Here is a 20,684-nt window from a genome sequence, read left to right on the forward strand (position 1 = left end):
GTCGACGATCCAAATCCCGGGGTCCCAGGCAAAGCCACTGTGAAATTGGTGCAAACCAAAGTAAGGAAATGGTCAGAATCAGCTCCCGGACCGACTCCTAGGGGAGGTGGAAGAGAAAAGCAAGTATGCTCGGAGGAACTAGCTCCTCTCCCTGGGCCCCTGTGCGGCATGGTCCCGGCGCTCCCACCCCACACCTCCCAGCTCCAACTCAACTCTCCCGTCCCCACATCCTCCCTGCTCACGCTCAGAGAGCATCTGTGCAAAGTGTGAATAAACGAAGGAATGGAGAATGGGAAAGGGCTGGGAATATGCCTGCTTCCTAACATTAATCGCCAGCCAAGCGCTCAGGTACCCTGAGCTCACTGGTGGTCCTGATCTACTTACTGGGAGACTTCCTGCTGGAGGGTCTTCACACTGCTCCATCTAGAGGAGGGGCTGGCAAACCTGGGCCCTAGCCTGGCCCCCTCAAGGTAAGAATGACCCAGGGAGCAAGAGGGGGAGCCAGGGCTGATGCTTGGGTCTGTGGACCCTGAGGACAGAGCCATCTCAGCCACCACAAAAGCCTGGCCCAGAGTGTCCACCCAGCAGACATCTGGGCAGTGTGGGAGGTGCAGGTACCAGGGCACTGAGGGTGCTGCCCGGGAGTGGGGTGAAGGAGACTGCTTCTATCCACTGCAGGCCATTCCAGGGCCTCCGTGGCTGAGTCCCATCATCCTGAGCAAACAGACTATTAACAGTAAGGGGCCTGGGGAACTTCCCTGGTTGTCCAGTGGCTAAGACTCCGTGCTCCCGATGCAGGGGGCCGGGGTTCGATCCCTGGTCAGGGAACTAGATCCCGCATGCCGCAACTAAAAAAAGAGTTCACGAGCAGCTAAGACCCGGAGCAGCCTAAATAAATAAATAAAAATATTTAGGGACTTCCCTGGTGGCGCAGTGGTTAAAACGCCACCTGCCAATGCAGGGGACACGGGTTCGAGCCCTGGTCCGGGAAGATCCCACATGCCGCCGAGCAACTAAGCCCGTGCGCCACAACCGCTGAGCCTGCGCTCTAGAGCCCACGAGCCACAACTACTGAGTCGGTGTGCCACAGCTGCTGAAGCCCGCACGTCTAAAGCCTGTGCTCCGCAACAAGAGAAGCCACCGCAATGAGAAGCCCACGCACTGCAACGAAGAGTAGCCTCCACTCGCCGCAACTAGAGAAAGCCTGTGCGCAGCAACGAAGACCCAATGCAGCCAATAAATAAATAAATTAATTAATTTTAAAAGATTATTTAAAAAATAATAAATATTTTTTTAAAATGTCAGGGGCCTGCATGGTTCCCCAAATGGTCACAGTGCCCTTTCTCTGGGCCAACCCAGATTACTTTCCAGCTATTTCCGGCCTGCGATTGGGATTCCAAGCTGTAAGTGTTCCCAGGGGAAAAGCCCAGTTTAAAAATTATTTTTGGGAATTCCCTGGCAGTCCAGTGCTTAGGATTCCACGTTTTCACGGCCATGGGTGCAGGCTCAATCCCTGGTCAGGGAATTATGATCCCGCAAGCTGTGCGGCCAAAAGAAAAATTATTTTCAAAGAGCTGTGTTTCCAAGGCCAGTCTGGGCCATCTACTAGATTTTCTGTAGTCTAGTAGATGGCCCAGAGCAATAACACTTTCAATGAACCGGAACAGACGGAGCCCCCGAAGGCCATCACCATCCCTGAGCGCTCAGGAACCTCATGGTGTGCTAAAATGTACCTCGGGTTTCTTTTTTTTTTTTTTTTTTCCTCGGGTTTCTTTTAATCGGGGATGGTAAGACATGCAGACTCGGAAGTGAAGGAAGACATTTATACTCACGGGTCTCTGGAATGGGAGGCAGGGCACACCACATGGGGCCACACAGGGAAGCACTAGGTTGGTGAGGAGGCAAAAGAGGGGAGGGAAGGTGTGGCCCAGAGCCTTCACTGGGGTTTCCGCAGGAAAGAATGGGCAGGGCAGAGCAGGCACGCTGAGTAAGCTGAGAATCATGTGTTTGAATAATTTCAGCAGGCTGCAGGTTATCAGGTTATGGTTGGTCTCTAGTTGTCCCATACCTGGCGCTGGGGTGATGTAGGGCAGGGAAACATTGGTGTGGGGTGTGAGTCTCATAAAGGAGACAGCTGGGAGTGTGGGCTCTGGATTGGTTGGTTTGTGCCAAAGCCTCACTCTAAGGTCCTTTGCTGCCTCCAGGATCGCCTTTTGGATTTAGCCTCGCTTGACTCAAAAGCTGGCAGGAGGAACCGGGAGACCCCAAGCCCTGAACAGAAGCAGAAGCTCCCTGAGTCCCCCAGGGAAATGTTACCTGAGGAGGTCAGGGGCTTGGGGTCCTGAGAGCAAAATGAACGAGGTGCCGGAGGGGGCCTGAGGAGGTGGGCAGCAGGGGCTGCGGGTGACAGGCCTGTGCCCAGCACAGAGAGGCCTTGGCACCACCTGCTCCTGTCTGACTCCTGCCCTGTACTCAACTTTTTTCCCACTTGGACCGGAGTCCCTTGAAGGCAGGGTTTGTGGTGTTTCCATCTTGCCTCTCTCAGGGCCGCCCCCCCATACTCCATCCTAGGGACCCCACAGCCCACAAGTCCAAGCACTGTCCCCACCTCCATCCCACTCTTCCTCTGCCCTTCTGGTCTTCCAGGCCTATCCCGAGCTGACCCCAGAGTCCGTCACCCTGCCCCAGGGCGGCCCCGGTGCCCCTCAGCTCCTGGCCCTGCTGTGCGCTGTGCAGCCTCCGGATGAGCTATCTCTGCCGAGTCGGCTGTCTCTCCGGGCGCCTCGTGCTCCCCTGTGGCTTCAGCATGTGGCCACATGGACCCTTCCTTCCCTCTCCTGTCACCTTCTCCTGATGTCTCTCTGGCCTCCACCCCTGCAAAACCCACCTGCCCGCACTGGTGCAAACACACCACCCCAGAGCCCTGAGTGCAAGCCCCTCTGCTCCCTGAGACCCCTGCCCTCACTCTCTCCCTACCTCGCTGCCTCTCCCTCCTCAGGCGTCACCTGCACACCCACTGCCCTGGTCACTAAGCTCTCCCTGTCCGCGCCTACTGACAGGTCTCACTCAGGGGATCCACCGCCTCTTCGGCTAATTCCAGGGATCCTCTCTGGAAGGACCCCTCCCACTTCTCCAGAAGCCCCCTGCCCGAAAGATGTGCCCTACTGGAGGCTCCCTTTCTGGTAGGCTTGCCCGCCCACTCGACGGCCCCGCGGCGGGAGAGCAGCATCCCCGCCAGACCACCGGAGCCTCTGCGCACTGCGGCACCAACCACCTCAGTTCGCCTGAGCTGAGGCCCCGGCGCGAGGGAGGGGCCCCTGGCGCCCGCGAGAGGACTACAAGTCCCGGCGTGCCTTGCGGTGGCGGCCGCCGCTCCTGGCCGGAAGGTTAAGGGCTCTCGGCCCCACCCCGGAAGGTAAGGCGGCTCTCAAGGGCCTCGTCTCCTCTTTCGGCAGTGCCCGGCAGCAGGTAGGACGTGTTGGTGCCTCCTGGTGCCATCCGGTGCCATCAGGCGCCATGCGGCGCCCTAGGGCCCGTGAGGGACCCCAGCCGGCTCTGCAGAAGGCGCCAGGTCGCACGGCCGGGGAGGGGGGCGCGAAGGGTGCCGAGACCTGGAGGGAGGAGCCGGGGGAGCGGGAGCCCTGAAGTCGGGGTGGTGGGGGTGCCTGGGCCGCCCGGCCGCTGACCATGAGCCACCCCCAGACCGCCGCGATGGGTCGCGTGATCCGTGGGCAGAGGAAGGGCGCCGGCTCCGTGTTCCGCGCGCATGTGAAGCACCGAAAGGGCGCCGCGCGTCTGCGCGCCGTGGACTTCGCCGAGCGACACGGCTACATCAAGGGCATCGTGAAGGTTCGGGGCGCGGGCTGGGGCGGGTGGGGGTGTGGGGCGCCCGGCGGGACCCACGCCACTCAAGCCGCCTCGACCCGCAGGACATCATCCACGACCCGGGCCGCGGCGCGCCCCTTGCCAAGGTGGTCTTCCGGGATCCGTACCGTTTTAAGAAGCGGACGGAGTTGTTCATCGCCGCCGAGGGCATCCACACTGGCCAGTTCGTGTACTGCGGCAAGAAGGGTGAGTGTCGCGCCTAGATGGAAGGTGGCGGTGGGGAGGAACCTGCGGTTCCTTGAGGTTTACGCCTTGGGTCGGGGGAGGAACACTGAGGCAGCAGACCTGCTTGGCCACGCATACTCGGTGGGTGCCTGGAGAACTGTAGGAGGAGGCTGGCTGTGGAGTGCTGCGCTGGCTTTGTTTTTGGCAAGCAGTGGTTAGGACACCACCTTACGCTGTTGACTGCCGGCTGCTGCTGCTTCCCCTTGCAGCCCAGCTCAACATCGGCAATGTGCTCCCGGTGGGCACCATGCCCGAGGGCACCATCGTGTGTTGTCTGGAGGAGAAACCTGGTGACCGGGGCAAGCTGGCCAGGGCCTCTGGGAACTATGCGACTGTCATCTCCCACAACCCTGAGACAAAGAAGACCAGAGTGAAGCTGCCCTCGGGCTCTAAGAAGGTCATCTCTTCCGCCAACAGGGCTGTGGTCGGTGAGTGGAAGGTGTCGGTTGAATGCTGTGGGTCTCCTGTGGACAGCCAGCAGCTAGATAGGGACCTGGAACCCAGCTGTCTGCTTCACTGAAGTGTGGGCTGTGTAAGCTTGAGCACAGCTCTAAAGCGGGCACAGCAGTTCCTACTTAACTGCTGGTTGGGTATTGAGTGAGACCGAACCCGCTGAGACTCTTAAGGCAGACTCGTCTGCGCTTGGGGATAACCTGGACTTACGTGATCCCTGCCCGTTAACATCCTACCAAGATATGTGTGATTTCCTTAAAGGCACCCAGGAAAAAAGCACATGAACCCAAGTTTGTTTACTTTGGTTTTTGTCAACATCTTTGAATCCATGTGGCAAAGCCAGTCTTGCATGGGGGAGGCTCTTGAGGATGTGCTCACAGGATAAACAAAACAATGGCAGAGAAGTGGCAGGCTGGGTCAGCTGTCCTGTTTGGGGTGGGGAGGTGCTTGCAGGAGTGCAGTGTCAGACCCTGCAAAGGGGACGACTTCCTGGAGAACCGTGGATCAAGGCAGGCATTCCAGACGATGTGAATAAAGCCCTGGCTTAACGACCCTGCAGCGCCCGAAGAAACTTGTCGGCTGATAGGCTGCAAGGGGACTTGGTGCTTGGTGATGGTTTCGAGGCATTTCTGAGGTTCCTGGGAACGTGTGATGCTGTATGACACACGGGGGTGGGACACTGGCACGGACCGAGCAGGGGATGCTCTGCCTGATGGGAAGGTCCCCCAGTGCTGGGCAGGGTGTGATACATCTCCCTGAGGTCCCTGGTCTCCAACAGGTGTGGTGGCTGGAGGTGGCCGCATTGACAAGCCCATTCTGAAGGCCGGCCGTGCCTACCACAAGTATAAGGCAAAGAGGAATTGTTGGCCACGTGTGCGGGGTGTGGCCATGAATGTAAGTGGCCCAGAAATGGACAGTGGTGGGGGTATTCAGTGTACTGGGGCTGTGAGATGGGGTGGACAGGCTCCTTCCTGTAGTGTTCCCTCTTCTCTGTGGTGGGGGATCTGTACTGTGAGGCTCTCGGTGATGGTTTGTAAGCACAGGCTGGTTGATTATACCCTTCCCCAAGCCCTCCTAAGGCAGGTCGGGGCCACACCCAACACCACTTCCCTCTTCCCGCAGCCTGTGGAGCATCCCTTCGGAGGTGGCAACCACCAGCACATCGGCAAACCCTCTACCATCCGCAGAGATGCCCCTGCTGGCCGGAAAGTGGGTCTCATTGCTGCCCGCCGGACTGGGCGTCTCCGGGGAACCAAGACTGTGCAGGAGAAAGAGAATTAGGGCTGGGGGCTCAATAAAGTTTGTCTTTTTCACAGCTGAGCTGCGCTTTTCCATGGTTTCAGAGGGAAGGGTCCCTGCTGGGAGGAGTGCCCTGGTGTTCCACATAGGGAGGAAGGAGGAAGATGAAGTAGTTGCACTAGTGAACAGTGGAAGCTTTGGACAGAGAAGGTGGGGCTGCTGGGTTGCTTCACATCTTGACTCCTGGAATCCTCCACCACCTGCACGTGGAGCAGAGAAGCCCACTCACAAGGAGTGTAGCCCCCAGACCTCTGTTCACTAACTTGTCTTGAGCACTTGGAGAATCTGGATGAGGGTTTGGGTGCTGTTGGGTGAGAGAGTGGTGTCCCTGGAGCCACAGGCTGGAGAGCAGGGGTGCTGCCTTGCAATGGAAGGACCAGACTAGTTTCTCAACAGATGGGCTTCCTTTTTGGCAATAGCCCACTAGCACCTTGTCCCAGACTAAATGATAGACTGGTCAAAGCTGATAGAGCCAGGGCAGACTGGGCACCAGAATGGGAGTGGAGGCCCATCAGTGCCTCAGGACCAGGACACTTGCTTCCCAGAGGCCAGCCAGAGCCTCCTGCCCCTAGTGGTACCCCTTGTGAGCTGATGTGAAAGCAGGAGCTGCAAGCCAGTGTGCCTAACTGACCACTGGAGTGAGTGGTAGGCCGATTGGGACAGCAAGGGTGGATGGCAGGCTGAGGTGGAATGCACCTTTACAGAGTGGGCACAAGGGCACTGGCTGGAGTCTCTGGCAGCCACCTTCCTGAGTCTCACGCATGAGAACTGGTCCCCTTGGCTGTTCCGGGAGACTGGCAGGGTTCCTCCTGGGTAGTAGGGCCTCACTGGTTGCCAGGTGGCTACTTGTTTTCATGGTTCATACCTGTCTCTAGTGTGAACCTCAGTTCTAGTCTTGCCTTCCTGGGGCCCCACGTGTCCTATGCCACCCACGCCTAGACAGTGACCCAGTAGGGCTAGGACCTCGGTCATGAGAGGAGGGCAATGGTTCCTTCTGAAGGAAAGGGTACTGGACATGTTTGCCTGAACCATAACCTGCTTGCAGTATTGCTCCCTTCTGGGTAAAGTGGCCTGGGGCTTTGTCCAGGGGACTGGCCAACAGGGAGAGTTTGCTCCAGGAGCATTCGGGCACTCAGACCCTGAGTGGACACTGGACCCCATTTATACCCTAGAGCACGGGCTCTAGGCATGCGGGGTTCAGGAGTTGGGGCTGGGGGCAGTGGGTTAAACTAAAACGGGCTGCTTTGACCAGTAAGTATCCTCTTCACATGGCCCTGAGAAAAGGCGTGGCTTTCTGCCTTTAGCTGCAAAGGAAAGGGCCTGCCTGAACTTTTGTTGGTTGCAGTGCCTTGAGTTTCACTGAAAAGGAGAATTACTGGCAATCTGCTGGTCACCAAAGCCTCCGCCTTGCCTTCGCTGCGAAGCCTGGGGGTCGTTGTTCCAGACTGCCACCTGGTGGCAGCGTTCCCGATCTACGATGCAGCTTCTACTTTCCTCGAGGCGGCCGACCACCGAGACGCGGCGTCCGTTTCCCAGAGCGACCCTAAGGCGTCTTCCGCCGGGATCCGGAAGGAGGGCACGTCACTTCCGGTCGGGTTTCGGTCGGCTGGGCAGGAGCAGCAGGCGGGGCCTGGTCGTGCAGGCTGCTGTTGGGCGGCGCTGAGGTGAGTGTGGGTCGGTGGGGGCGGGGGCGGCGGCGGCTGGGCCTCCCGGGAGCCGAGCGCGGACCCTCCCTTCGACACCGAGAGCTCCCGCCCCGGGTCCCACTGCAAGACCCCGAACCCTACTGTTCTCCCCCGGTCGGGGTCGTTGCTTGCCAGGCCCCTCTCCCGCCGCGGAGTCTCCGTCACCGGTCCCAAGCCCGCCCTGGGGTCTCTCCACCGGACTCCCCTCCCGGGTCGCCCCAAGGGGCTGCTTCCGCGGCGCGAGATGCCGCCGGTAACCAGGCGCCGCGCGCGCCGGCCTCGCACTGTTGTGCTCCCCTCTCCCCCTCCGCCCCCAACTCGTTCCGCCCCCGGTACCCTCCTCGCGGGTCTCCAGCTCGGGGGGTTCATGCCCGTGCACACTCCCGTCACCTCCAGCGTCAGCGCGCCTCCGCATTTCCCCCGCGGCCCTGCGGGTCCCGCCCCCCGCCCCACCGGACGTATCTCCCTTCCTTCCCACCCTTCTGCTTCTGGCCCACGGAAGCCTTTCTCCCAGCAGCCAAATTTTTGTTTCTCTTTCTAGAGGCTTTTATTCAAGGTCTGAAACCTTTTTATTTGCCCCATTGTTTTGTGCCTTTAAAATGTGGCATTAAAAAATCCTTTTCGTTAAAACTTAAGTACAGAGAATGGATTAGCAAACGTCAGGGACTGGGATTGCCACTTCTCTTTTTGCTAGTTTTTTCAAACCCACCCACTCCCCCGCCCTTTTTTTTTGTAATTTAAGAAAACTGTTAAAAACCCTGGCGGTCCAGTGGCTAAGACTCTGCACTTCCAATGCAGGGGGCCTGGGTTTGACCCCTGGTCGGGGAACCAGATCCCACATGCCGCAACTAAGAGTTCGCATGCCGCAACTAAGACCCGTAGCAGTCTAAATTAAAAAAAAAAATCTACTTAGCAAATTTCAAAGTATATAATACAGTATTGTTGATTATAGTTACCTGGCTGTTAATTAACTCTCCAGAACTTATTCATCTTGCATAACTGAATGTTTGTACTCTGACCAACATGTCCATTTTCATTAATCCCCAAACGCTGGCGACCACCATTCTACTCCTTGAGTCTATGATTTGGACTGTTTTAGATACCACGTATAAGTGAGATCATGCAGCGTTTGTCTTTCTGTGTCTGGCTTATTTCACCTAGTATAATGCTCTCCAGGTTCATCCATGTTGTTGCCAATGGCAGGAATTCCTTTTTTTATGACTGAATAATATTCCATTGTATATATATGCCACATTTTTTTCCCCTTGTTTTTTATTTATTTATTTTTGGCCACATTTACTTTATCCTTTCATCCATGGACAGACATTTAGGTTGTTTCCATGCCTTAGCTGTTGTGAATAATGCTGCAGTGAACACGGGAGTGCAGATCTCACTTTGAGCTCCAGATTCCATTTCCTTTGGATATATACTGAGAAGTAGGATTGTTGGATCATATGGTGGTTCTACTTACAATTTTTTGAGAAACCTTCATACTGTTTTTCATAGTTGATGCACCAATTTACATTTCCACCAACAGTGTGTAAGGGTTCCCTTTTCTCCAAATCCTCACCAATGCTTTTTTTTGCTTTTTTCTTTTAAAAGGTAAAGGATGTTCTTTTTTAAAAAATTAATTTATTTTTGGCTGCATTGGGTCTTCATTGCCGCACACGGGCTTTCTCTAGTTGCGGCAAGCGGTGGCTTCTCTTGTTGTGGAACACGGGCTCTATAGGCGCGCGGGCTTCAGTAGTGTGGCACTCGGGCTCAGTAGTTGTGGCTCACGGGCTCAGTAGTTGTGGCGCATGGGCTTAGTTCCTCCGTGGCATGTGAGATCTTCTCAGACCAGGGATCGAACCCATGTCCCTTGCATTGGCAGGTGGATTCTTAACCACTGTGCCACCAGGAAAGTTCCTCTTTTGCTTTTTGAGAGTAGCCATTCTAACAAGTGTGAAGTGGTATCTCCTTGTGTTTTTTTTTAATTAATTAATTTTATTTATTTTTGGCTGCATTGGGTCTTTGTTGCGGTGTGCAGGCTTCTCATTGCAGTGGCTTCTCTTGTTGCATGCAGAGCACAGGCTCTAGGCACGTGGGCTTCAGTAGTTGTGGCTTGCGGGCTCTAGAGCACAGGCTCAGTAGTTGTGGCGCACGGGCTTAGTTGCTCCATGGCATGTGGGATCTTTCCGGACCAGGGCTCGAACCCGTGTCCCCTGCTTTGGCAGGCGTATTCTTAACCACTGCGCCACCAGGGAAGCCCCTCCTTGTGGGTTTTTTTAAAATTAATTTATTCATTTATTTAAATTTTGGCTGCATTGGGTCTTCGCTTGCACATGGATTTTCTCTAGTTGCTGAGAGTGGGGGCTACTCTTTGTTGCGGTGCGCGTGCTTCTCATTGTGGTGGCTTCTCTTGTTGCAGAGCACGGGCTCTAGGCATGCGGGCTTCAGTAGTTGTGGCATGCCGGCTCTAGAGCGCAGGCTCAGTAGTTGTGGCGCACGGGCTTAGTTGCTCCATGGCATGTGGGATCTTCCTGGACCAGGGCTCGAACCTGTGTCCCCTGCATTGACTGGCGGATTCTTAACCACTGTGCCACCAGGGAAGCCCTCTCCTTGTGGTTTTGATTTGCAGTTCCCTGATGATGAGTGATGTTGAGCACCTGAGCATATAGCTGTTGGTCATTTGTATGTCTTTTTTGGAGAAATGTCTATTCAGGTGCTTTGCCCACTTTTAAGTTGGGTTATATGGTTTTTTTGCTATTGAGTTGTGTGAGTTCCATATATATTTTGGATCTTAACCTCTATCAGATATGTTGTTTGCATGTATTTTCTCCCATCTCTTAGATGCCAGAAAAATAACTCTGTTGATTGTTATTTTGCTGTCAGCATGTTTTCTTATACCTCTACACACTTAATAGTGTTTCTGTATTTTAAAATCTACTTATGTATCATACTGTTGATATTCTACACTTACCAGTTTTACTCAGTCTTATAACCTGTGTTCTGTCTCCTCTCTGACAGTGATGTGTTCATTCCTTTCAACCACTGTGACCTTGCCTGTTCCCTGATGATGAGTATTGAGGTTGCTCCCTTTTTTGCTTGTACACAGACATGCAGGAACATCCTTGTGTGTCTTTTGTGCATTGGCAAGAGTTTTTATAGGGCGCGTACCTAGAATTAGGTTTCCTGACCCAGGGGTTTGCAGAGTTTCAGCTCTACCGGGTGGTGCCTGATCGATTTCCAGAGTGACTACCAGACTACCTACGGGACTCTGAGAGTCCATGTTTCTCATGTTTTCAGCGGACCACCAGGGAATTCCTTTTTAAATTTTTGATGGTTTGTTTCTTTTTGTTTTGTATATTTAAATATATGCTGTATACTTTTATTACATATGTTTGAAAATATTTTTTTTCACCTTGCAGTTTGCTTTTAAGTTTTTAAAAATACTTCTTTACTTATTTGGCGGTGCCAGGTCTTAGTTGTGGCACTCGGGATCTTCGTTGCCACCTGCGGGATCTTTAGTTGCGGCATTCGAACTGTTAGTTGTGGCATGTGGGATCTAGTTCCCTGACCAGGGATTGAACCCAGACCCCCTGCATTGGGAGCGTGGAGTCTCAGCCACTGGACCACCAGGGAAGTCCCAGTTTGCTTCTAATTTTGTGGTGTCTTGTACAGAAGGTTTTTTTGATGGAGTAAAATTAAGCAACTTTTCCTTTATGGATGGTGTGTTTTCTGTATTATTTCCTTATAATAGCTGTAAACATTTTAAAGAAACATTTAGGCCTTCAGCCTGTCTGAAATATATTTTTGTGTGCCATGGAAGGCAGGATCTAATTTTACTTCCCTGTGGAAATTCAGTTGTGCCAGCTTCATTTATTGAATGGTGCATTGCTCTTAACATTGCAAGTGTGTCATTAATATATGCGTGGATCTGTTCCATTATCCTCTTTCCTGTGCTCTTACAATCAGCCCTCTGTATCTGTGGGTTCTGCATCTGTGGATTCAACCAACTGAGGATTGAAAGTGTTGGAGGAAAAAAAATTGCAGAAAGTTCCAAAAAGTAAAACTTGGATTTGCTACACCTAGCAACTTTGTATAAATTTTTATTTATTTATTTGTTTATTTATGGCTGCGTTGGGTTTTCGTTGTTGCGCGCGGGCTTTCTCTAGTTGCGGTGAGTGGGAGCTACTCTTCATTGTGGTGCGCAGGCTTCTCTGTGTTGCGGTGGCTTCTCTGTGTTGCAGAGCACAGGCTCTAGGCATGCGAGCTTCAGTAGTTGTGGCACGCGGGCTTTAGAGCGCAGGCTCAGTAGTTGTGGCACATAGGCTTAGTTGCTCCGTGGCGTGTGGGATCTTCCCTGACCAGGGCTCGAATCCATGTCCCCTACATCAGCAGGTGGATTCCTAACCACTGCGCCACCAGGGAAGACCCACCTGGCAAGTCTTTACATAGTATTTCCATTGTATCTACAACTATTTACATAGCATCTACATTGTGTTAAGTATTGTAAGTAATCTAGAGATGATTTAAAGTATACGGGGGATGTGTATGTGTGTGGGTTATATGCAAATACTATGCCATTTTATATAAGGGAGTTGAGTATTTTTAGATTTTGGTATCCTATTGGGGTCCTGGAATCAATTCTGCATGGACACCTAGGGACAGCTGTATCTCACTTTTATTACCACAGTCTTATAATAAGACTTGATATCTGGTAGGGCATGGCTCTGCCTTAGTTCTTCTTTGGCATTGCCTTGGTTAATCTTAGAGCATTACTCTTGTGATATTTAGAGTCATTTTGGTCAGATACCATGATATGTCCCGTTGCAGTTTTGCTTGTACAGAATTAATAGATTCATTTGGGGAGAACTGACATTTTTGTGATATTGAGCCCTCCTGTTTATGAACGTTGTCTTTTTCTCCATAGGTTTTGTTTTTTTATGTGTGTGTCCTTCAATGAAGTTTTATCATCTTGTCCATAAAGTTACATTTGTTTTGTTAGATTTCGTAGGTGCTGTATAGTTTTTGTAGCTGTTAGGAATGCTGTTTTTTTGGTTGCTGATTGTTAGTATATGGGAGTAATATTAATTAGTCTATTGACCTTGTATATGGCAATCCTGTTGAACTTTTATCATCCCAACACTAGGTTGATACTCTCGGATTTTCTATGTAGGTTGTCTTTTTTCTTCTTCTTCTTTTTTATTTTGGTTGTGTGGTGGCATGTGCAATCTTAGTTCCCCAACCTGGGATCAAACCCGTGTCCCTTGCAGTGGGAGCACGGAGTCCTAACCACGGAACTGTAGCTTCTATTTCTTTTTCTGTGACTTAATGCATTGGCTAGGGTCTTTGGTACACTGTTACGTAGCAGCTGGGTGAGGGAGCAAGCATCTGCCTCTTGTCGCTGACTAATGCTAATGCTTCTGTTGTGTTCCCTTAGCGTTGTTATGAAACAGACTTGAGTGCTAGGAGTGCCAGGGTCTTGGCCTGCACTCTGAGAACCACCACTCTAATGTGTGGTATGTAGAGTTGTGTTCCCTTTTTTGTTCTTAATAGTATTTCCTTTCCCACCTTTTCCCCTTCCCCACATTGGACTTGCCAGACATTTGTGTATTTTATTAGCATTTTCAAAGAACCAAGTTTGAGATTATTTTGTTTCTTTAAACTGTGTTTATTTTTTTTCATCTTCTTTCCTTGAATTGCTTTCTTATTCTGTGCCTGGTTTCTTGTTGAACGCTTAGATTATTATTTCAATCTCTTTGTTAAAATAAGTGCATTAAGGTTTCCCTTAGGTAGTCTCTGTTTCCATTTCCACCTTAATTTCCATTTCTATGTTTTTCTTGAAGGGGGGGTTCTTTTTTAAATCAGATATTTCTAGTGGAACAACAATATGAAAGTTTGCCAGATGATATCAGCCTTTGGAACTTTTTGTGTTTTATATATATATATATATATATATACACACACACACACACACACACACACATATATATATATACACCCACATATATATGTATATATATATATACACACACATTTTTTAAGATTTGTTTATTATTATTATTTTTTTGTGGTATGCGGGCCTCTCACTGCCGCGGACTCCCATGTTGTGGAGCACAGGCTCCGGACGCGCAGGCTCAGCGGCCATGGCTCACAGGCCCAGCCGCTCCGCGGCATGTGGGATCTTCCCAGACCGGGGCACGAACCCGTGTCCCCTGCATCGGCAGGCGGACTCTCAACCACTGCGCCACCAGGGAAGCCCATATTTTTTATTATTTATTTATTTTATTTTATTTATTTTTGGGTGCGTTTGGTCTTAGTTGTGGCACGCGGGATCTCTTGTTGCGGTGTGCGGGCTCTTTGTTGCAGCGTGTGGGCTTCTCTCTAGTTGTGGTGTGTGGGTTTTGTCTTCTAGTTGTGGCGTGCAGGCTCCAGGGCGTGTGGACTAAGAAGTTGTGGCACGCGGGCTTAATTGCCCCGTGGCATGTGGGATCTTAGTTCTCCGAGCAGTGATCAAACCCACATCCCCTGCATTGGAAGGCAGATTCTTTACCACTGGCCCACCAGGGAAGTCCCTGGAATATTTTGAAACTTCCTTTTTTGCCTGGTGTGTGTTGTTTCTTACAATTTCAGTGTACATTTTGAAAAAGTGTGTTCTCTGTGCTCTAAGTAAGTATCCTCTATTTGATCCACTCATTTCTGAGGGGAGTGTGTTAAAACCTCTCATTCCAGGGGAGGGTTTGCACGTTTCTCTTTGGCACTGCACTTAGCTTTGGCTTTCTACGCTTCAAGGATTTGTTTGTAGATACACATGTTTATAATCACAGCTTTTGGTGGATTTTTCGTTTTATTAATACCCGGTGTCTGCTTTTGTTCCTAATAATCATTTTTGCTTTCAGTCTTGTTTTGATTGGTATAAACATCGCTAAGGCACATGCAGCAAAGCATGTTCAGCTCGCAAACACCGTGCTAAGGAGAAGAAGGCAGCACGGAGTGCAGAAGGCATAGCCCCTCTGACAGAGTCTGCAGGGCGCTGATCTGTGCTGCCAGGAGCCCGGCAGAGGCTCTCCTGGGAGGCCGGCAAGTAGGCAGAGCCTGCAGCGGCGGCAGGGCTGCCAGGGCCTGGTTCTGTGGGCCGGGCCCCTCGAGCTGTGTGTTCGGGTTGTCAGCTCTGCTGTATAAACGTCATACTCCAATAAAGAGCTTTAAAGATACAGAAAAGGTAAATATAGCTATTATAGCTTTATTTTAATTAGTGTTTCTTTGGTCTGTCTTATATTTAGCCTTTCTGTGTTATTGTAGGTTATATACGTGCATTTTGTGTATCTAATTGGAGAGTCTTGTGCTTCCAGTAGGTGAGCTTAATCCTTTTACTTCTAACTGTTACACATCCATTGGTCTTGTTTTTACTAGTTTTGTATTTTTTGCCTCATCTTTGACTTTGCTTTATGCCTTCTATTGATTTTTTTTTCGTTTAACTCCTTTTTTTTTCCTCAGCCCTTAATGTGTTATCTTTCTTCTTTCATGTAAAGTGAATGACTGTCTCCATCCTCCTCTTGAATGAGACTACTTGGTGCCCGGGAGGAGGTGGGGGCAGATGACCTGAAATGTTGTACGTGTCTGCAGGGAGCAGAGTCTGCCCGGAAGGCCGAGCCCTGAGGCTGCGGCTGCAGGAGGGGCCCGGATGGACCTCCACATGTGCCTCTCTCTTCCCTCAGCACCTGAGTGACTGGCTCCTGCCTCAATCCCCGGGAAGCCCAGGGTACTAGGCGATGGCAGCTTTGTATCTGTCTGCCCTGCCCCAGGTGAGCATCTGTTTTCCCCAGAAGGCGTGAGGTCTTCTCCCAGGGCATCCCTGTCTGCTTGGCCTCAACAAACACTGTCAGGCGTCTCTGCTGTGGGGCGCTGAGAAGAAGAAGGGTGACCCTGGGAATCCCCCAACCTCCCTGAGTGAGCTGGCTCAGCAGCCAAGGGGTCAGGTCACCCCCTAGGGCCACGCTGAGGGATCAGGCCTGTGATCACCCCTGTGCTGCTTCTCTAGCCCGGGCCCAGCCTGAGCCACGCTTGGGCCTGCAGCAGCTCTTGTTGTTCCAGGCTGAAGTGACCTTCGAGGACGTGGCCGTGCTCCTCTCCAGGGAGGAGTGGGGCCGTTTGGGCCCTGTTCAGAAGGGCCTCTACAGGGATGTGATGCTGGAAACCTACAGGAACCTGGTCTCGCTGGGTGAGGCCCCTTCCTGGGATGCAACTCAGGGAATAGTCCTGGGGGCTCAGGGCTCAGCAGGGGCTGGGCTGGGGGCCTCATCCCCTGGGCCCAGAGATGGGTGTCACTGACCCTCGTCCCAGGCAGGCCTGGTCTGCACAGAGGAGGGCCCTGGGTGGGGCTGGGTTCGCCAGCACCAGATAAGACTGCCTCCCTGCTCCAGGCCCAATGTAGGTGCATCTCCTGGTGGAGAGAGTCCTCTGTGCTCAGATCTTCATCTTCATGACCACATCCACCTCTCCAGGGAGTTTCCAGACTTCCCATCGCCCCCTGTACCTGTGTGTCCTCTCCCCCGCCAGCCCCAGGGTGAGCCCACACTGTGTCCTTGGCATCAATCCCAGGCCCCGTCTCCTTCCCAGGAGCTGGACCTGCAGGCCCCAAGCCAGAGGTGATTACACAGTTGGAGCGAGGGGATGAGCCGTGGGTCCCGGACGTGCAGGGGAGAGAGCGACCGACCATCGATGGCTCAGGTGCGTAGGGGGGCTGACTTCCTGACTCACTTGCTGAACAAGCATGTGTGGGGGTCCACGATATGTAGTGTCAGCCGACTCATGAATTTGGAGGAGGATGCATTATGGCCAGTGCAGTAGCCCTGGGAGTGGCCTCTGCTGAAACCCAGGTCACCTTTGCCAGCCTGGGTGCCACAGTGGGGTGACTCTTTCTTTCTTTTAGTTGAAGTATAGTTGATTTACAATATTCTGTTAGTTTCAGGTGTTCAGTGTAGCGATTCAGTATTTTTACAGATTATATTTCATTTAAAGTTGTTACAAAGTAATGGCTATGTTTACCTGTGCAGCACAGTATATCCTTGTTGCTTATTTATAGGGTGATTCTTGAGCTGAATCTTCTAGGAGGGTAAGAGGGGGCAGTGTTGGTGGAGGAGAAGAGGGGAAGGCACTCGGGTGTGCTGTGAAGGAAGGCCAGACCCCCAGGACTCCATGGAGCCCTGCTGTCCAGGGCTCATGCCCTCCGAGGGGCGTCAGACCGTCAGGCGGGGCCATAGCGATGGAGAACATCGCTTCGTTTGCTCTCTTCTAAGTTAACCTACTAGATGATTACAGGCTATTATAGGAAAGGGAGGGAGTACACATCACCCCAGATTTCAGCACCCAAATACAAATGTGTTCCGGTGTGTACGTGCTATCCATTTTCCAGTGAAGTCTGGTCTGTACCCGCACACAGACATCGCTAGGAATGCAGTGATCTGTGTGCATTGAAGGGTCGCTGGATTTTTCACTGAATGCATTTCTATTTCTGTGCGCATGAGCTGCGGTCACTGCTCTCAGTGGAAGTGCTATGGGGAATGGTGTGCTGTGGGAAATGGTGTCCTCTGGGTTCATTGCCACAGAGAACGCTGATGAGTGACTTTTTGCAGGTGTCTTGCTGATGTCCTAGGAAGGAACTGTTGGCTCAAAGAACTTGAATTTCACGTTTGTAAATTTATTTATTCAAATATAAATACTTACAGAAATGGGACAGACCCTATTTACAGCTCAGTCGATTTTTACGAAAATCCATCATCCAGATCAAAATAGAGAACATATCTAGTTCCCTGGGAGCCCACAGGTCCTCCTCCGTCATTTCCCACTGCTCCCCACCGGCCCTTCTATCTGACTCCTATGGGGCACCTGCATGTGGTGAGCCTGCCATGTTGTATGGAGTTTGTTCAGTCTGTTCGCTGTTCTGTCGTGAACACACCACAAGTATTTTCCATTGTACTTCTGCAGGGCATTTGGTTGTCCCCATTTTGGGGCTGTGTGTGTGTGCGTGTCTTGGCTCACAGAGAATGCATTTCTGGTGAGTGTAGTCCTGCAAGTGGAGTCACTGTGTGCCTCGTCAGGGAAGAAAGGGTGGAGACATGGGCCTCAGACTTGAGGGCATCCCGTGTTACATCTTGAGTTTAAGGTGCTGGTGGCTCCCGGCCTCTCAGGCCCCTGGGAAGAGCCCTGGGAATGGGCGTGGCCTGCTAGGGAGGGCTGAGGGACCCAGCCTCTGTGTGGTCTACCCTCTCTTCCTCAGTTGGCATGAGCTCTGCTCTCTGCCCTTTTGGGGAGGCAGCTGGTTTTCCCACCATGGATTTTGGGGTGGATTAGCTATTGTTAGGCAGCCTTACACTCGCTCAGCTTTAATTTCTTTGTCAGATATCCTTCATGAGTTTTGGGACCCCTCCTTGCTCTGGTTTCCATGATGCTATGAAGCTTCCATCTTCTGTCCTTTTGTGTTGAGGATAGGTATCCTGCAGTCCCAACCAAGCATGCTCTGTGGGCAGAAGGCAGGCAGGAATGGTGTGGGTGTTAAGAGTTGGGCGGATGCTTGTGCTGCCACGAGATTGCAGCCCTGGGCGAGGCTTTTAAGCCTCTGGGCTCCAGGCTCTCATGTCTGCAAGACTTTGGAGATGGTGTTTTTGTGACTTTGGAGATGATGGAGATGGTACTTCACAGGTGGTCAGCAGCATCTTTATACCTTCCTTCCAGAGTCAGAACAGGTGACCCTGAGGTGTTCCATTTGTTGTTTCAGCTCATGGGACCAGGACTGAGAATCAGGAGTTGACTTCAAGCGAGATGCTCTATGGGGAAGAACTGGACCGACTCAGGGGGAGTTTTCTCCAGGGACCTGAGCCAGGAGAAGCCTGTGAGCATGTCAGGGAGCCAGAGGGGAGCATGGACGGGCCTGTGGAGCAGAGAGGCCCCAGACCAGTCACACTGGCCAACAAGGAGAGTGGCCTGGAGTCTGGGAGAAACCTCAGGTTGGGGTCAAGCACTCTCCCTGATCAGAGACCTCACAAATGCGATATATGTGAGCAGAGTTTTGAACAGAGATCGTATCTTAATAACCATAAGCGTGTACACAGGTCCAAAAAAACAAATATGGTGCGTGATTTAGGGGAAGTTTTCACTGCAAATTTAGTTGTTAAAGAAGATCACAAAATTCCTATTGGAAAAAAATTGCATTATTGTGGTTGCTGTGGGAAAGCCTTCAGGTACAGTGCTAACCTTGCCAAGCACCAGCGGCTGCACAGCGAAGAGAAGCCCTACAAGTGCGACGAGTGTGGGAAAGCCTTCCACCAGAGCTGCGAACTCATCAATCATCGCAGGATGCACTCCGGGGAGATCCCCTACCGCTGCGATGAGTGCGGGAAGACGTTCAATCAGAGGCCAAATCTCATGAAGCATCAAAGGATCCACACTGGGGAGAAGCCCTACAAGTGTAGTGAGTGTGGGAAGCACTTCAGTGCCTACTCGTCCCTCATTTATCACCAGAGGATCCACACTGGAGAGAAGCCCTACAAGTGCAACGACTGTGGGAAGGCCTTCAGTGACGGCTCAATCCTCATCCGACATCGTCGGACTCACACTGGAGAGAAGCCATATGAGTGCAAAGAATGTGGCAAAGGCTTTACCCAGAGTTCTAACCTTATTCAACATCAAAGAATTCACACTGGAGAAAAACCCTATAAATGTAATGAATGTGAGAAAGCCTTCATCCAAAAAACCAAGCTTGTTGAACATCAGAGAAGCCACACCGGAGAAAAGCCCTATGAATGTAATGACTGTGGCAAGGTTTTCAGCCAGAGCACCCACCTCATCCAGCATCAGAGGATCCACACGGGAGAGAAACCCTACAAGTGTGGTGAGTGTGGGAAGGCCTTCCACAACAGTTCCAGACTCATCCACCATCAGAGGTCACACCACGGAGAGAAGCCGTACAAATGCACTGATTGCAAGAAAGCCTTCAGCCAGGGCACATACCTCCTGCAGCACCGGAGGATTCACACCGGGGAGAAGCCGTACACGTGCGGCGAGTGTGGCAAGGCCTTCCGGCACAGCTCCAACATGTCCCAGCATCAGAGGATTCACCTCCGGGAAGACTTTTCCCCATGACTAGGGGAGGCCCCTGAGGTCTGCTGTGCACTTCCTGCATGTGACCCACCCAACCCTTTACCTGCTGCCCACATAGTGTTGTCACAGGTGAAAGAGCATTTCTGTCTAATTAAAAAAAAGTCTTAAAACAGAAGCAGTGCATGGTCACTTTAGAGAAATCGAGTGACAAACGTAAGCAAACAGGAGAAACTCCTGTAGCTTCCCCTTAGACAAAGAGAACTCACCACCACTGCGCCCGGTGTAGGTTTCGTCCAGACACACCAAACAGCATCCTCTAGAGAAGTACTGTGGTGCTTTCTGTGCAGCTCGTTTCCTCAATCCTAGAAAACTCACACTGGAGAGATCTATGTGTTTACATTGTTTTACACATTGTAAATTTAAAAAAATTGGCATATTGTTCATACTTTTCTGTATCACTTAGTAGAATTAATAATTGCCTTTTTTCTTGTGGTAAAATAATATACAATGTTACGTGTACCATTTCAACCATTTGTGACTGTACAATTCAGTGGCATTAGATGCATTCACGATATTGTACAGCTATCAGCAAATCTGTTTCCAAACTGGTTTATCTGAAACAGAAACTCTGCACCCATTAAACAGTAACTCTTCGCTCTCCCCCTTTCCATTTTTCTGTCTCAGAGAATTTGCCTATTCTAAGTACGTCATATAAGTGAGGTCATACAACATTTGCCCTTTATGTCCTGGCTTATTTCACTTAGCATAATGTCCTCAAGGTTCATCCGTGTTGTAGCAGGTGTCAGGACAACATTCTTTCTTTACAGCTGAATAATAACTGCACTGTTTGTAGATACCATGTTTTGTTTACCCATCATTTGTTGATAGATTACTTGGGTGTTTCTGCCTGTTGATTATTGTGCATAATGCTGCTATGAACATTGGTATACAGATCTGTACTTGTACTTTCCCTACTTTCAGTACTTTGGGGTATAATCCTAGGAGTAAAACTGCTGGATCATATGGTAATTCTATGTTTAAATTTCTGGAGAA

The 20,684-nt window shown here is 51.3% G+C and overlaps 2 protein-coding genes across 6 annotated transcripts; both read left to right on the top strand.

Moving 5' to 3' along the window:
• The first annotated feature begins 3,397 nt into the window (after positions 1 to 3,397).
• Positions 3,398 to 5,883, top strand: RPL8 (ribosomal protein L8). The gene is made up of 6 exons (XM_059995423.1): positions 3,398 to 3,468; positions 3,703 to 3,849; positions 3,930 to 4,071; positions 4,320 to 4,538; positions 5,342 to 5,457; positions 5,686 to 5,883. Exons 2-6 carry the CDS (start codon positions 3,712 to 3,714, stop codon positions 5,842 to 5,844), a joined length of 774 nt encoding a protein of 257 aa, XP_059851406.1. The 5' UTR covers positions 3,398 to 3,468; positions 3,703 to 3,711; the 3' UTR covers positions 5,845 to 5,883.
• Positions 5,884 to 7,457: 1,574 nt separating this feature from the next.
• Positions 7,458 to 20,285, top strand: LOC132413335 (zinc finger protein 34). 5 transcript variants are annotated; one of them, XM_069540000.1, is made up of 6 exons: positions 7,458 to 7,526; positions 14,432 to 14,887; positions 15,159 to 15,337; positions 15,627 to 15,753; positions 16,152 to 16,262; positions 18,310 to 20,285. In XM_069540000.1, exons 3-6 carry the CDS (start codon positions 15,305 to 15,307, stop codon positions 19,671 to 19,673), a joined length of 1,635 nt encoding a protein of 544 aa, XP_069396101.1. In that variant the 5' UTR covers positions 7,458 to 7,526; positions 14,432 to 14,887; positions 15,159 to 15,304; the 3' UTR covers positions 19,674 to 20,285. The 5 variants fall into 5 exon arrangements, with proteins under 5 accessions (XP_069396101.1, XP_069396102.1, XP_069396103.1 ...); XM_069540001.1 differs by having other exon boundaries at positions 15,251 to 15,337; XM_069540002.1 differs by having other exon boundaries at positions 14,432 to 14,754; positions 15,251 to 15,337.
• The last annotated feature ends 399 nt before the right edge of the window (positions 20,286 to 20,684 follow it).

The sequence above is a fragment of the Delphinus delphis genome, chromosome 17 (genome assembly GCF_949987515.2).
Source record: "Delphinus delphis chromosome 17, mDelDel1.2, whole genome shotgun sequence".
NCBI lineage: Eukaryota > Metazoa > Chordata > Mammalia > Artiodactyla > Delphinidae > Delphinus > Delphinus delphis.

What these genes read in the sequence shown, in the direction of transcription:
- RPL8 (XM_059995423.1), top strand. Translation starts at nt 3,712, where the DNA reads ATGGGTCGCGTGATCCGTGGGCAGAGGAAGGGCGCCGGCTCCGTGTTC. An exon ending in CGTGTACTGCGGCAAGAAGG is followed by an intron (nt 4,072 to 4,319) that starts GTGAGTGTCGCG and finishes TTCCCCTTGCAG; the next exon opens with CCCAGCTCAACATCGGCAAT. An exon ending in CGCCAACAGGGCTGTGGTCG is followed by an intron (nt 4,539 to 5,341) that starts GTGAGTGGAAGG and finishes GGTCTCCAACAG; the next exon opens with GTGTGGTGGCTGGAGGTGGC.
- LOC132413335 (XM_059995368.1), top strand. Translation starts at nt 15,305, where the DNA reads ATGGCAGCTTTGTATCTGTCTGCCCTGCCCCAG. An exon ending in ATCTGTCTGCCCTGCCCCAG is followed by an intron (nt 15,338 to 15,626) that starts GTGAGCATCTGT and finishes TTGTTGTTCCAG; the next exon opens with GCTGAAGTGACCTTCGAGGA. An exon ending in ACCGACCATCGATGGCTCAG is followed by an intron (nt 16,263 to 18,309) that starts GTGCGTAGGGGG and finishes TTGTTGTTTCAG; the next exon opens with CTCATGGGACCAGGACTGAG.